A 12,498-nucleotide genomic window follows, 5' to 3' on the forward strand; every position below is an offset into this window, starting at 1 on the left:
TGAAGAATCTACTTTCACAGTTTGTATATAACATTTATGGACTATTTTACATTCTATTTTAAAAATATTGATTATTTAGCCTTTAGTGGACACAACATCTTTATTTTATTTATTTTTTTAGGTAGTGCTGAGGATCAAACCCCATGCCTCACGCATGCTAGGTGAAGGAGCTACTACTTGAGCCACATCCCCAACACTCTCTTAAATTCTTATTTTCACCTTGCTTCCTTATGATAATGAGAATTCAAATTTATGGGTAATATATCATTCACTGAACAACTTGTCAGTCCAAATCAATCCTTCTACTACTGTATTGTCACTGGAGTGTTATGTTAATCTTCCTACAAACGTGTGCGGAACATTTCATTGATTATGCCAATTCTTAAAAATACAAATGTGCCGAGCCCTAATATCCAGAGTATACAAACAACTCAAAAATTAAACATTAAGAAAACAAACAACCCAATCAACAAATGGGCCAAGGACCTGAACAGACACTTCTCAGAGAAGGATATACAATTAATCAAAAAATACACGGAAAAAATGCCCACCCTCTCTAGCAATCAGAGAAATGCAAATTAAAACCACTCTAAGACACCAAATCAGTCCAGTAAGAATGGCAGCCATTAGGAAGTCAAACAACAACAAGTGCTGGCAAGGATGTGGGGGAAAAGGTACACTTGTACATTGCTGGTGCGACTGCAAATTGGTGCAGCCAATTTGGAAAGCATTATGGAGATTCCTGGGAAAGCTGGGAATGGAACCACCATTCGACCCAGCTATTCCCCTTCTCGGACTATTCCCAAAGACCTAAAAAGAGCATACTATAGGGATACAGCTACATCAAGGCTCATAGCAGCACAATTCACAATAGCTAGAATGTGGAACCAACCTAGATGCCAGTCAACAGATGAATGGATTAAAAAAATGTGGCATTTGTACACGGTGGAATATTACTCAGCACTAAAAAATAACAAAACCACGGCATTTGCAGGGAAATGGATGGCATTAGAGGAGATTATGCTAAGTGAAGTTAGCCAATCCCTAGAAAAGAAATGCTGAATGTCTTCTTTCATATAAGGAGGGGGACTCAAAACAGAGCAGGCTGGAAGAGCATGAAAAGAAGATTACCAATTGGAAGGGACAAGAGGTGGGAGGGAATGGGAGAGAGAAGGGGAATTTCATGGAAATGGAAGGATACCCTCATTGTTATACAAAATTACATATAAGACGATGTGAGGGGAAAGGGGAAAAAAGGAGAGAAATGAATTACAGTAGCTGGGGTAGAGAGAGATTATGGGAGGGGAGGGGACAGAAGGGGGGATAGGGAGGGAATAAATAGAAAAGGCAGCAGAATATAACAGACACTAGTATGGCAGTATGTATCAACTTGGACGTATAACCAATGTGATCCTGCAAACTGTACACGTGGTAAAAGTAAGAATTCATACCCCACTTGAATCAAATGTATGAAATATGATATGTCAAGATCATTGTAATGTTTTGAGCAACCAATAAAAATTTAAAAAAAGAGACAAGAAGAGACGAGGCCCACATTGAAGAGATTTAAAAATTCTACTGAAATCTATAAGAAAATGTTTGAATGAATTATGAGGTATTAAAAGAAGTACAAACTTAATGTCTTGCATAGAATTTATCACCCTATGTTTATAGACTCAAAAAGCTTTCATTATTTTAACCTTCAACGGTGTTTTAACAAAGCCACATTATTAAGGGCTCTCTACTTCTGGCTTATTCTTTCTTACTCAGTCTTTTGCCCCATATGAGATCCTCACCACCACAGTCGTCAATGGCTGACCTCGTACTATAATTCAAGGATCACTCTATGGAACATCTTCTCCACTGATTGACTGTATTCAATTGCACTTCACAGCAGGAAATGTATATAACACAGCTTTATGTTGTTCACAGTATCTATCACAATACCTTGTGCTTTTTGGGCACTGAATATATGTATAAGGATACCCTTATGATTATTGGATGCTTTTTGTCACATGTGTTCGCGAATGAGCCGGGGTTTTCCCTCCATATCCCCCATAGCTTCCAGGAACATTCCAAACATTCTCTTTGGAAGAAGAGAAATGCTTTCATTTGGATGGTCAGTTTCGAATACAGTAGGTAGGTTTCTCTCTCATAATAGAAATATAAAATGACAAACAGCTGTGGTCAGAGCGAACCATGCCAGAAGACTGAATCTTGAGTGATCAGAAATGCCTTTCAGCAGGAGGAGCAACCACCACTGGAACCAGATTCAAGCCAAATGTGATAGGTCTTACACTGAAAAAGGATCATTATTTGTGATTGAAAACAATAAACAAACACAGAACACCTAAAGAGAAGGAGGCACCCTGCTATAATTTGGATCTGGAATGTTGCCCAAAGGTCATGTGTTGAAAGCTTGGACCCCAATCTACCAGCATTCAGAACGGACTCTACAGAAAGGTGAATCGAATCCTGAGCTCTAACCTCATCTGTGGATCAATCCACTGATGGGTTCATGATTGGACAGGACTATTGGGAGTTGGTCAAAACTGTGGGGGCGGTAGGGCCTAGTTGGAGGGTAGGCCATTGGAGTTGATTCCCTGGACGGGTACATCATATTCCTCAGTCCTCTCTTCCCCTCACCATTTCCCTGATCTCCATGAGTTGAGAAGCTCTGTTTTGAAGCCAGGCTCTCTGCCATGGTAATCTGCCTCACTTCAGGCCACAGCAATGGAGCCTGAAATTGAACCAAAATAAATATTTACTCATTTAATTTTCTCAGGTATGTTGTCAAAGTGATGAAAAAGTCTTCTCACACACAAACACACACACACACACACACACACACACACACACACACACACACACACAGGAGGAATGGTCTAAAGGGAGAAAAGGACACTTGGTATTGTTGACGCCTTCTTCAACAGTAGACACAGCTGGGGTACAGCGTGGATTCTCACTTCAGCAGATGCTAAGAGGGGCTTAAATTTTTATATTAGTCTTTTATGAGGAGAGACTGACTAACACAGGCCTGACTTCTCTCTCAGATTTGGAGATGAATAAGAAGGACCAAGAAGATTTCCTTTTCTAGCCCAGGACACAAATGCAGTCACTAGTTTCTGATAGCAATCGGAGTAATTATGTCTACTTGCTCCGCTATCTCGAAGGCAAGAGACATTATGAGGTGATTCATATAATCCTTAGGATCTACTTAACCATTAACTTTCCAAAAATTCTTCCTTTTTTTAAATTTTATTTCTGCCACCTTGAGGTTTTGTTTCCTGAACAGACATAGAGAAAGAACAGCTCAAGGAAAAGAGTCTCCTGAAAATGGGCTCTGGGAAGAGAGTAATGGGAGCAAACCCAAACCCCTTCTAAAGGGTAATAAGGAAAATGATCCTAAACAAAACAAAAAGCAAATAGGAACAAAGTGGCAGCAGGCTCTGTTTGTTGGCCACTTTCTCTGCACCAGCCATCAGGTGAGAACTACACACTATGTTGTCATTTACTGTTCAACTCATGCTTGTGAGAGAGGTCTTATAAATGCGTTCTGTCAGTTTAGCTCCAAAATTGCTCTGGTCCCAATGGGTATGTCTGTTACAGCCCACGTGCTTCATCTCTTTGCTTTGTCCCCAACTCTACAAAACTGCCTCCTCATTAACTTGTTGGAATTTAAACACCTTGGAAAGCAGGGCCTTATCTTAACTCCTTCTGATCCTTAGAGGTATGGGAATTACATTTAGGATTGTTACTCCATAGTAGAAAATTTCTCAACTTTTTATTTCACTCTGTACTCTTGAAACCTGGATTATATTTGGCACTGATAAACAACAATAGGTTAAGTGAACATCAACCCATTGGCTCTAAAACAAATTTTCTTAAGTGAAATTTAAGCGGAATTTTTGAGCACTTAAATAAACTTCAATCATTGTGTATTTTTATTTTTCTGGTACTGAACACTGAACCCATAGGCACTTTACCATTGAGCTACATCCTCAGTTCTTTTTATTTTTAAATTTTCAGCCAGGCTTGATAAATTGCTGGGGCTAGCCCCAAATTTAAGATCATGCTGCCTCAGCCTCTTATGTCCCTGAAATTACAGGCAAACCTATCCCACCTGAGTTCTTAAAGATGTAAACTCAAGAAAAAGAGAGGCTGCTTTGGGGCTGGAGATGTGGCTCAGTGGTTGAGTGTCCCTGGTTTCAATCCCCAGTACCAAAAAGAAAAAAAAAAGAATCCATGAGGTGAAATTTCCAGATTGTGGAGACAAGACCATGCTTGAATACACCCAGTCTCTATCACAAGATTAAGCACCTACCTCATAAAAACTTCCCTTTATGCAAACTAATGAGATTGCCTTAATTTTAATTAACATAGTAAACACTTTCTCTATATACACACTTATCTCCCCCAACTGCTTTTTTTTCTTGGGGGGGGGGTCCTGTAATCACAGATCATTGATTCTCAGAAAGACCAACATCAATCCTATCTTCATTCCGACAATTAACTTCCAAACCGAAATTGTTTCAGTTTGGAAACTGAAGAATGAGCCAGACACAATTATCCTAGACAGAGAACTTGTTAGTCATGAAAACAGGGAAGTAATTCTGAAGTTTGTTAAATTGCTATCATTAAAACAGTTATTAGTCCACTGTTATATTTGGTAATCATGTAAAATTAAAATGAAACAAAGCAATCGAAGTGAGAAAGCAGAAGATAAAAATTTACCAAAATATTCAAGAATTTGCAATAACTCTACTTATTCTGTTATTTATTTTTTTAAAAAGTAATAAAAAACATAAGCTATCCCAATTATTAGTTTTTTAAAGTGGATCCCATATGCAACCGTATATATTATCCATATCTTTAGAAAGTTGGGTAGATAAGTGAGAAAATGCATGAATTATCATATACTACTACCAGCAATTTAAAATTATTAAAAAATAAAGGAACGTTTTAAATTTAACTTCCCTCTATCCCACCTCCCTCGATAAGTGTTAAGCACGCCAAGAAGAATTATAGCAAGGAAAATATTTAATTTGTCAATAGATAAAGATGCTGTCAACATACGCATTTCATGATCAACATATAAATCCATCAATAAATGGTAAAATTTTATATATTTCATACACACACATCATATATTTTATTATATATATATATAAAATATAGAGGATGCATTCTGAAGTGGCATGTTCGGGCTTCATTCTTACCCTATAATTCTTGTAGAATGGTGCAATGGGGTGAAATCATCCTGGAAATTTGCACTGGTGGAGTTAGAAGAATCCACATCTTTCCCAGATGAGTAACAAATACCATGTGTGTAAATATAGTTACTAATTGGTAATATAGAAATATATATATCTCCATCCCAGATACTAAATAATAAAGGCTAGAAATAATGTTGGAGCATGTTAGGGCAACTCAATTAAAAGGACAATTTATCAAGAATGCTGGAAGTTCTACATACCAGCCTGGCACTTGCAGTTCCACCTACACAGGAGGCTGAGGTAGAGCATAACTTGAGTCCAGGTGTTAGAGCCCACCCAGGGCAACATGTAATGCCGTGTGACCCCATCTCCAAAAAGTAAAAAAATGGAAAAGGAAGTGGGGGGGGGGGAGAAGGAGAAAAAGAAAAAGTTCTACGTTCTGTATGTTCCATATACAAAGTATAGTCTAGCAGGCCGTGCTGAAGAAAATGCCTTTGTGTAATGCTCAGCAAAGGAATTTTCTAACTTTTTGTTTCTCTAGGAGTGAGAAACAGAATAGGAATAGTGGTTGTATTAACGTTAAATATATAGTTACATATATTATGTAATATAATATATATTTAAGTGATAGGTATATAGGTATACACACACACACACACACACACACACACACACACACACACAGTGTACAGCACCTGGCACATAAGAAAAAAATCAAGAAAATATTTCCAGTAGCTATAGTAACAAAAACGGCAGGGTACTAGCACCAAAACAGATGCGTAGACCAATGGTAGAGAAAAAATGACACAGAGACAAACCCACATAAATAGATATCTCATACTAGACAAAGGAATCAAAAATATTCATTGGAGAAAAGAGAGCCTCTTCAACAAATGGTGCTGGGAAAACTGGAAATTCACATGTAACAAAATGAATTTAAACCCCTATCTCTCACCCTGCATAAAACTCAAAGTGGGTCAAAGACTTAGGCATTAGAAAAAAGACCTTGTGCCTAAAAGAAGAAAAGTAGGCCTAAATCTTCACCATGTTAGCTTAAGAACCAACTTCCTTAACAAGACTTCTAAAAGGCAAGAAATAAAATCAAGAATCGATAAATGGGATGGATTCAAACTATAAAGCTTCTTCACAACAAAGAAAACAACCAAGAATGTGAAGAGACAGCCTACAGAATAGAAGAAAATCTTTACCACGTACACCTCAGATACTGCATTAATATCCAGAATATATTAAAAACTCAAAAAATAACACCAACAAAACAACTCAATCAATAAATGGGCCAAGGAACTGAACAGACATTTCAAAGAAGAAATACAATCCCAATCAACAAATATAGGAAAAACTGTTGCACATCTCTGGCAATTAGAGAAACGCAAATCAAAACCACTCTAATACTAGTCAGAATGGTAATTATCAAGAATATAAGCAATAGTAAAGCGTTGGCAAAAAAAAGTGCTGGTGGCAAAGTAAAGTGGTACAGTGTGGAAAGGATTATGGAGATTCCTCAGAAAACATGGAGTGGAACCACCACTTGACCCAACTATCCCAAAGGATTTAACATCAGCATACTATATTCACACAGCCTCATCATGTTTTACAGCAGCTCAATTCACAATAGCTAAACTATGGAACCAGGCAAATGGATGGAACTACAGAACATCATGCTAAGTAAAATAAGCCAATCCCCCAAAAGAACCAAAGAATAAACGTTTTCTCCGATAAGCAGATGCTGATCCATAGTGGGCACAGACAGGTAAGAAAGAATTAAGGAATGTTGGATTGTGCAGAGGGGAATGAGGAGAGAGGTGGGGCAGTGAGGATGGGAAGGAGGGTAGAATGAGACAGACATTATTACCCTGTGTACATGTATAATCACACTAATGGTGTGACTGCACCGTGTAGTCAGAGGAATGAGAAGTTGTGCTCCTTTTGTGTACAATGTGTCAAAATGCATTCTACTGTCATGCATAACTAATTAGAACAAATTTTAAAAAAGGGAGACCAGTAGACTAGAAGAAGGGGATGGGGGAGGAAGACAGTAGAAAATGAAATTGAATAAATTATACTGTTTTATTGTGTGCACATATGAATACATTATAATAAATCCACTGTTATGTATAATACACTAATAGAAAAGGGGAAAAAAATAAAACACACCAGCTTTCAGGCAGATTTTTTTTTTTTTAGTTCCTATCTTTTACTTAAAATGATTTCAAGATCACATTATGCAAAATAGAAAACTGGTGTTTGACAGGAAACATTTTCCTCATACTACGTAATATAATTAGAGGCAAAAGGAATTGCCAGTTCTCAGAACAGATCATAAAATTATGAAGTCAGAAAAAGCTGGTTCTATGAAGATTATTGTTGAGACCCATCTATGAAACCTCCCTGCTCACAATCAAGATATGCTGATTTAATCTTTGACATGTGATTAAATTTATAGGAAAAACTTAAAACACATCAAAACATGAAGAAGCTTTCAAATTTTTTAGCACTGTTTCTTAAAGTGTGATCCACAGCCCAGCAGCATTGGCATGGGAACAGGTTAGACATGTAAATGATCAGCCCCATTACAAAACTGATGAATCTGAAATTCTGAGGAAGAAGCCCAGTAATACTTGTGTTTAGTAAGCTTTCCAAGTGATAATGCTGCATGAGAAAGAGTGACTCAGGGTATGCCTTGAAATTACATTATCAACTTTCTACCTAAAGGTGGTAAAAAATTAAGGATCATAAACTCAACTATAAAAAGCAGTGTATCAAAGAGAGGCTAGGAATCAAGGCCAAAAATGTTGAAAAACTATTTAATTCTGCAGAAGACTCACTTACAAGCTTTATGAAATAAGTAAATAATTAAAATAGAATATTATAAATTAAAAATACCTAAGCTATAGCTTTAAAACTGCACATCACCCTCCAAAAAAAAATGGCTACAAAGTAGAATGCTTTACAATCAATATCAACTTTTCAATGAACAAATATTAAAACATTTTAACTGAAGAGTTAAGACAGCATTAGAGTCTATGACAAAGACACTAAATTGTTTATTTAAAAAAAATGCTAACAGCCAGTGAAAATGCAACATTGAAGGTTAAAGATATCTATGGAACAATTCAACTTCAATTTTTTGAATTCATAAAATAAATATTATCACAGGTTTCTAAAAACATCAGTGACTGAATTTCAGAAAAAACAAATCACTAGCCAGGCATGGTGGTGGCATGCCTATAACCTAGTGTCTCAGGAGGCTGAGGCAGAAGGATCCCAAGTTCAAAGCTAGTCTCAGCAACTTAAAGCGACCCTGTCTCAAAATTAAAAATAAGAAGGGCTGGTGATATGGCTCAGTGGTTGAGCACCTCTTGGGTTTAATCTCTGGTATCAATAAATAAATAAATAAATAAAAATCACTGCCCAAAATTCTTTCCTCAGTTCTCTTGACACTGGCATCATGTTGTATAGTGCTTTTTCTCTGAAGCAGATAGGCATCAGACTTTAAAAAACAAAACAAACAAAAAAAAAAACAGTACTATGGATTGAGTTATGTTCTCAGCCCTTTATTTTCAATTTTGAGACAGGTCTCCCTAAGTTGCCCAGGTTGGCTGCAAACTTTTTTGCCTCAACCTCCTGAGTAGCTGAATTACAGGCATCCACCACTTTGCCCAGCAACATTTAACATTTTTATCATTTAACTTCTGTACTTGATAACTCCTATAACTGGTACCTCAATATACTTATATACTTAGTATATACTCATATATACTAAGTTAATCAAAAGCCAACATTAAATAGCAAACTTAGGAGCCAATTCCAGGGGCACATTAAAAATCAGTGTTTGTCATCATGAATTATGCAAATCCACTCACCAATACAGATATATTTAAATATAAATTTGATGGTGAAAAAATATTAGTGTTCATGAAAAACTGAAATGCAATGTAACTATTATACTAATAATTCTTGTTTAAAAAAAAAAACCCTACAGATGAAGGTGTATTTTTAGTTAACATTTAATCAAAATTGTGTTTTCTGAAAAATATTTAAGTACATATTAAAATACATGTCTTCTTTTAAATCAGATATTCTTAACAGGGGTATGCATTAGAGACCCCGATATAAATGTTTAAAACACATATTTAAACTAAACACTTAGATTTGAATTCTCCTATATTCAACCTTAATTTGCACATTGATTAAAAAAAAAGAAGAAGAAGAATCTATTTTGACTACAGGCCAAACGCTGCAATTACTATTTATTTCTGCTCTAAGTTTGCTCCACTAGACCCAGATCCCGTCAGTCACAGACCTATTTTTAGTTCAAGGGCCTTCCAAGTAGGAACAAGCTAAAGCTCTCCCCCATCTTCCCATTTAAAATCCTGCAGCTTAGAGTCCATTCATTTACTCATAAGAAAAAAATAGCTGCCTTAATTATTTTCATATTTCATCTCTTATTAACAAATGAAAGTTGATATGCAAACATTAAATCAGAAGAACACATTTTAGGTTCAATATAAAATCTAACATTCATTTTACAGCATTATATTAATGATTTTATTTTATTATGGTAATCATTATATTATGATTTTATGCAGAAACTAATTATCGCATCCACTGAAAAATCCTTTTGAATTCCTAATTGGGTCAAATTATTTAAAAATTAACTATGCCTATTATAGTAAAAAGTAAAGGGAAATCTTCCACAAAACACAGTAAGACTGTTTTATAATAATAATAATAATAAGTGCTAAGAAATTGGCTAGTGTATTAATTAAGCTCCCAAGAATAAAGTATCTCAAAATTGTTATGCCAGGTAAAAGCTACTGAGATATTATATGAGAGTATAGAACAATCATCATTAGCTATGAGAAATGTTTCTGCTGTTGTTAAAAAGGATATATAACACTTGGCTTAATTTGTCTTCAAAATTTTACTTTTGTGTATTTAATACATAAAAAACAAAGATCAATTACTAACTACTCAACAGAGGTTTTTTTGTGTTACACACATAATTCATTAAACAAATGCAAATGATAGTCACAAGAAAAAGAGCTTCTTACCTTTCAAATAACTTGTTGCTGCTGTGCATGCTTTGCTCTTAATTCAGACACCTCCTTCCAAAGGGACTCATTCTCACTATTATAATTAAAAAATAAATAAAATAAACAAAAAAGATTTAGTCAGAAAACCAAACCCCAGTATCTTAATTAAGAATACTAGAGAATTAAAAAACACAAACCTAGAGAACTTAACTATGTTTGTTTTCACTATGATATGTATTATAAAAATACATATTTTTATAATAAAATACAGAAACCTGGTTCAATAATACAGGAATGACAACTATCTCAACACAACTCCAGAATCATTCCTTCTTAAATGTATTATCTGCTATTCATGGCAAAATATACAAAAAAAAAAAAAAAAAAAAAAAAAAACCCCACTTAAAACACACTTCTATATCCATATAGCAGCAAGCAATTTACTCCTTTTGATAATGTGGTTCATTACTTTTTTTAATGTTCATCACTTAAGTGAGGTTAGACTTTGTGAATCATCTTAGGAAACAAAAGTGACATTTACTGAACAATTGATGTGCTTCAGGCACTATGCTAAACGTTTCAATTAAGCATTTAAATTTCTCTAAAATCAGCCAAGTAAGGAAGAATTATCTTGAAAGATTAGGACACTGAGGTACAGAGAATTTGTGGGAACCTGCCCAGTGTCACACAGATAATTCTATAACTGTTAAAGCCAAACTAAAGTGAGACTCTCAAACTACCTTGATAACTGTCTCAAACAAGCATATGCAAACCACCGTTTTATTTTTTTAAAAGATGGAATATTCAACAATGTCAAACCAATAACTTGCCCAATACTAAGATTCTTTTCCTTTGCTGTTTCTTAATTGAAATTGCATTGTCATTAGCAGAGTGAAAATGGTGAGAAGATATAAAAGATAATCTACCAATTAAATAATTTTCAACTTTTGTTAATCTCCACAAAAGCTATTTTCTCAGTCTGAATTATTACAAAAAGAAATGTGGATTTAAATACAGAGGTATATGAAAAGGAGATTTTCTTTAATACTTACTTACTGAATAACTGCTATATTTTTTCAGACGTACCTTTAAAGATGCTATTATCTACCTACTAAAGGAGAAGATCATTGCCTCTAACACTTAAAGGATGATCTGGGGATCTATTTCCTTAAGAGCTAAACTGAGATTCAAAGAATTAGGTCAAAGTATAGCCAACAGACACATCCTCAGTGATTAAATAAAATATGCAAAATGGAGAAATTTATATTTATTCAAAAAAAGAACCAAAGCCCAAGGTTACTTTAAAATATAGTTAGGAATATGCAAATCAGTCCATATCTGAAATGGGTGAAGAATACATCAAGGAACTACTCTCAAGCCCTTGGAAACTATTAAAGGGAAAAATCTCAGCTGCTTACTAAGAGTAGTAAAATACTTCTCTCTCTCTCTCTCTCTCTCTCTCTCTCTCTCTCTCTATATATATATATATATATATATATAAACTTATTACTTTGGTAAGTTAGGAAAACCTATCAAGTAATGTCATAAAACAAAACAAAGCACCTTTTTGAAGAAAAAGGTTTAAATAACATTCTCCCACACCTATGCAGAACAAATATCAAGTAGGGCAAATCTCTTGGGTTCTTTTATTCCCAACTTTTTGTGTCCTACTTTTTCCTAATAGAACTCATGGAAGAATTTTAAAGGAGGAGAAGGAAAAAAAAAAAAAAAGGATGAGTAATATATAAGATTTTTTGTGTGTGCGCTCTTTTGTTTGTGAACACCTAAGTAGAAATGTATTTCCTACACTAAAGACTTATTGTTTCTTCAGTAATATTTGTTTATCAAATTGTTTTGATGTTCTTAGGTTCATATGTGATCCTGACCATCACAATTAAAACATATTATTAAAGTTAAGTCTATGACTACAAATCAAAAGTAATAAGAACCAATGCACCAGACAACTCCAACACCCAACACATTAGTATTATATTTGGAAGAATGGCTTACCATTTTAATTCTGAAAGTCTGGGCTCAATTGTTTCCTGTTTTATTTGAACCTTCTGAGGACTGCTTATAATTTTTGTTAAATCTTCCTGGCGAATTTTATTTTCTTCTGGTTTTGAAAACGAAACTTTCCAAAAAGCAAATTTAGAAAATCAAAAATACACGGCACACCCATGATTATAATTCAAAGCTTCCCTATTATAAGAATTTTTTGTGAT

At 34.9% G+C, this 12,498-nt stretch overlaps 1 protein-coding gene across 5 annotated transcripts in view; it reads right to left on the minus strand.

The window, feature by feature from the left end:
• LOC144366063 (heat shock factor protein 2-like) overlaps positions 1-12,498 on the minus strand; it is a 47,704-nt gene that overhangs the window by 23,943 nt on the left and 11,263 nt on the right. For 3 of the 5 annotated variants that reach the window (XR_013424911.1, XR_013424910.1, XM_078019307.1), the window contains one exon: positions 10,292-10,367. Coding sequence is in view for 3 of the 5 variants with exons in the window: in XM_078019307.1 (XP_077875433.1) it covers positions 10,365-10,367 (3 nt within the window). In the remaining 2 variants the exon portion in view is untranslated. Of the gene's footprint in view, positions 1-6,785; positions 7,244-10,291; positions 10,368-12,283; positions 12,408-12,498 lie in introns of those variants that run through there. The other 2 variants (XM_078019306.1, XM_078019308.1) reach the window with 2 other exon arrangements.

Source organism: Ictidomys tridecemlineatus, chromosome 8 (genome assembly GCF_052094955.1).
Source record: "Ictidomys tridecemlineatus isolate mIctTri1 chromosome 8, mIctTri1.hap1, whole genome shotgun sequence".
NCBI classification, from domain to species: Eukaryota; Metazoa; Chordata; class Mammalia; order Rodentia; family Sciuridae; genus Ictidomys; species Ictidomys tridecemlineatus.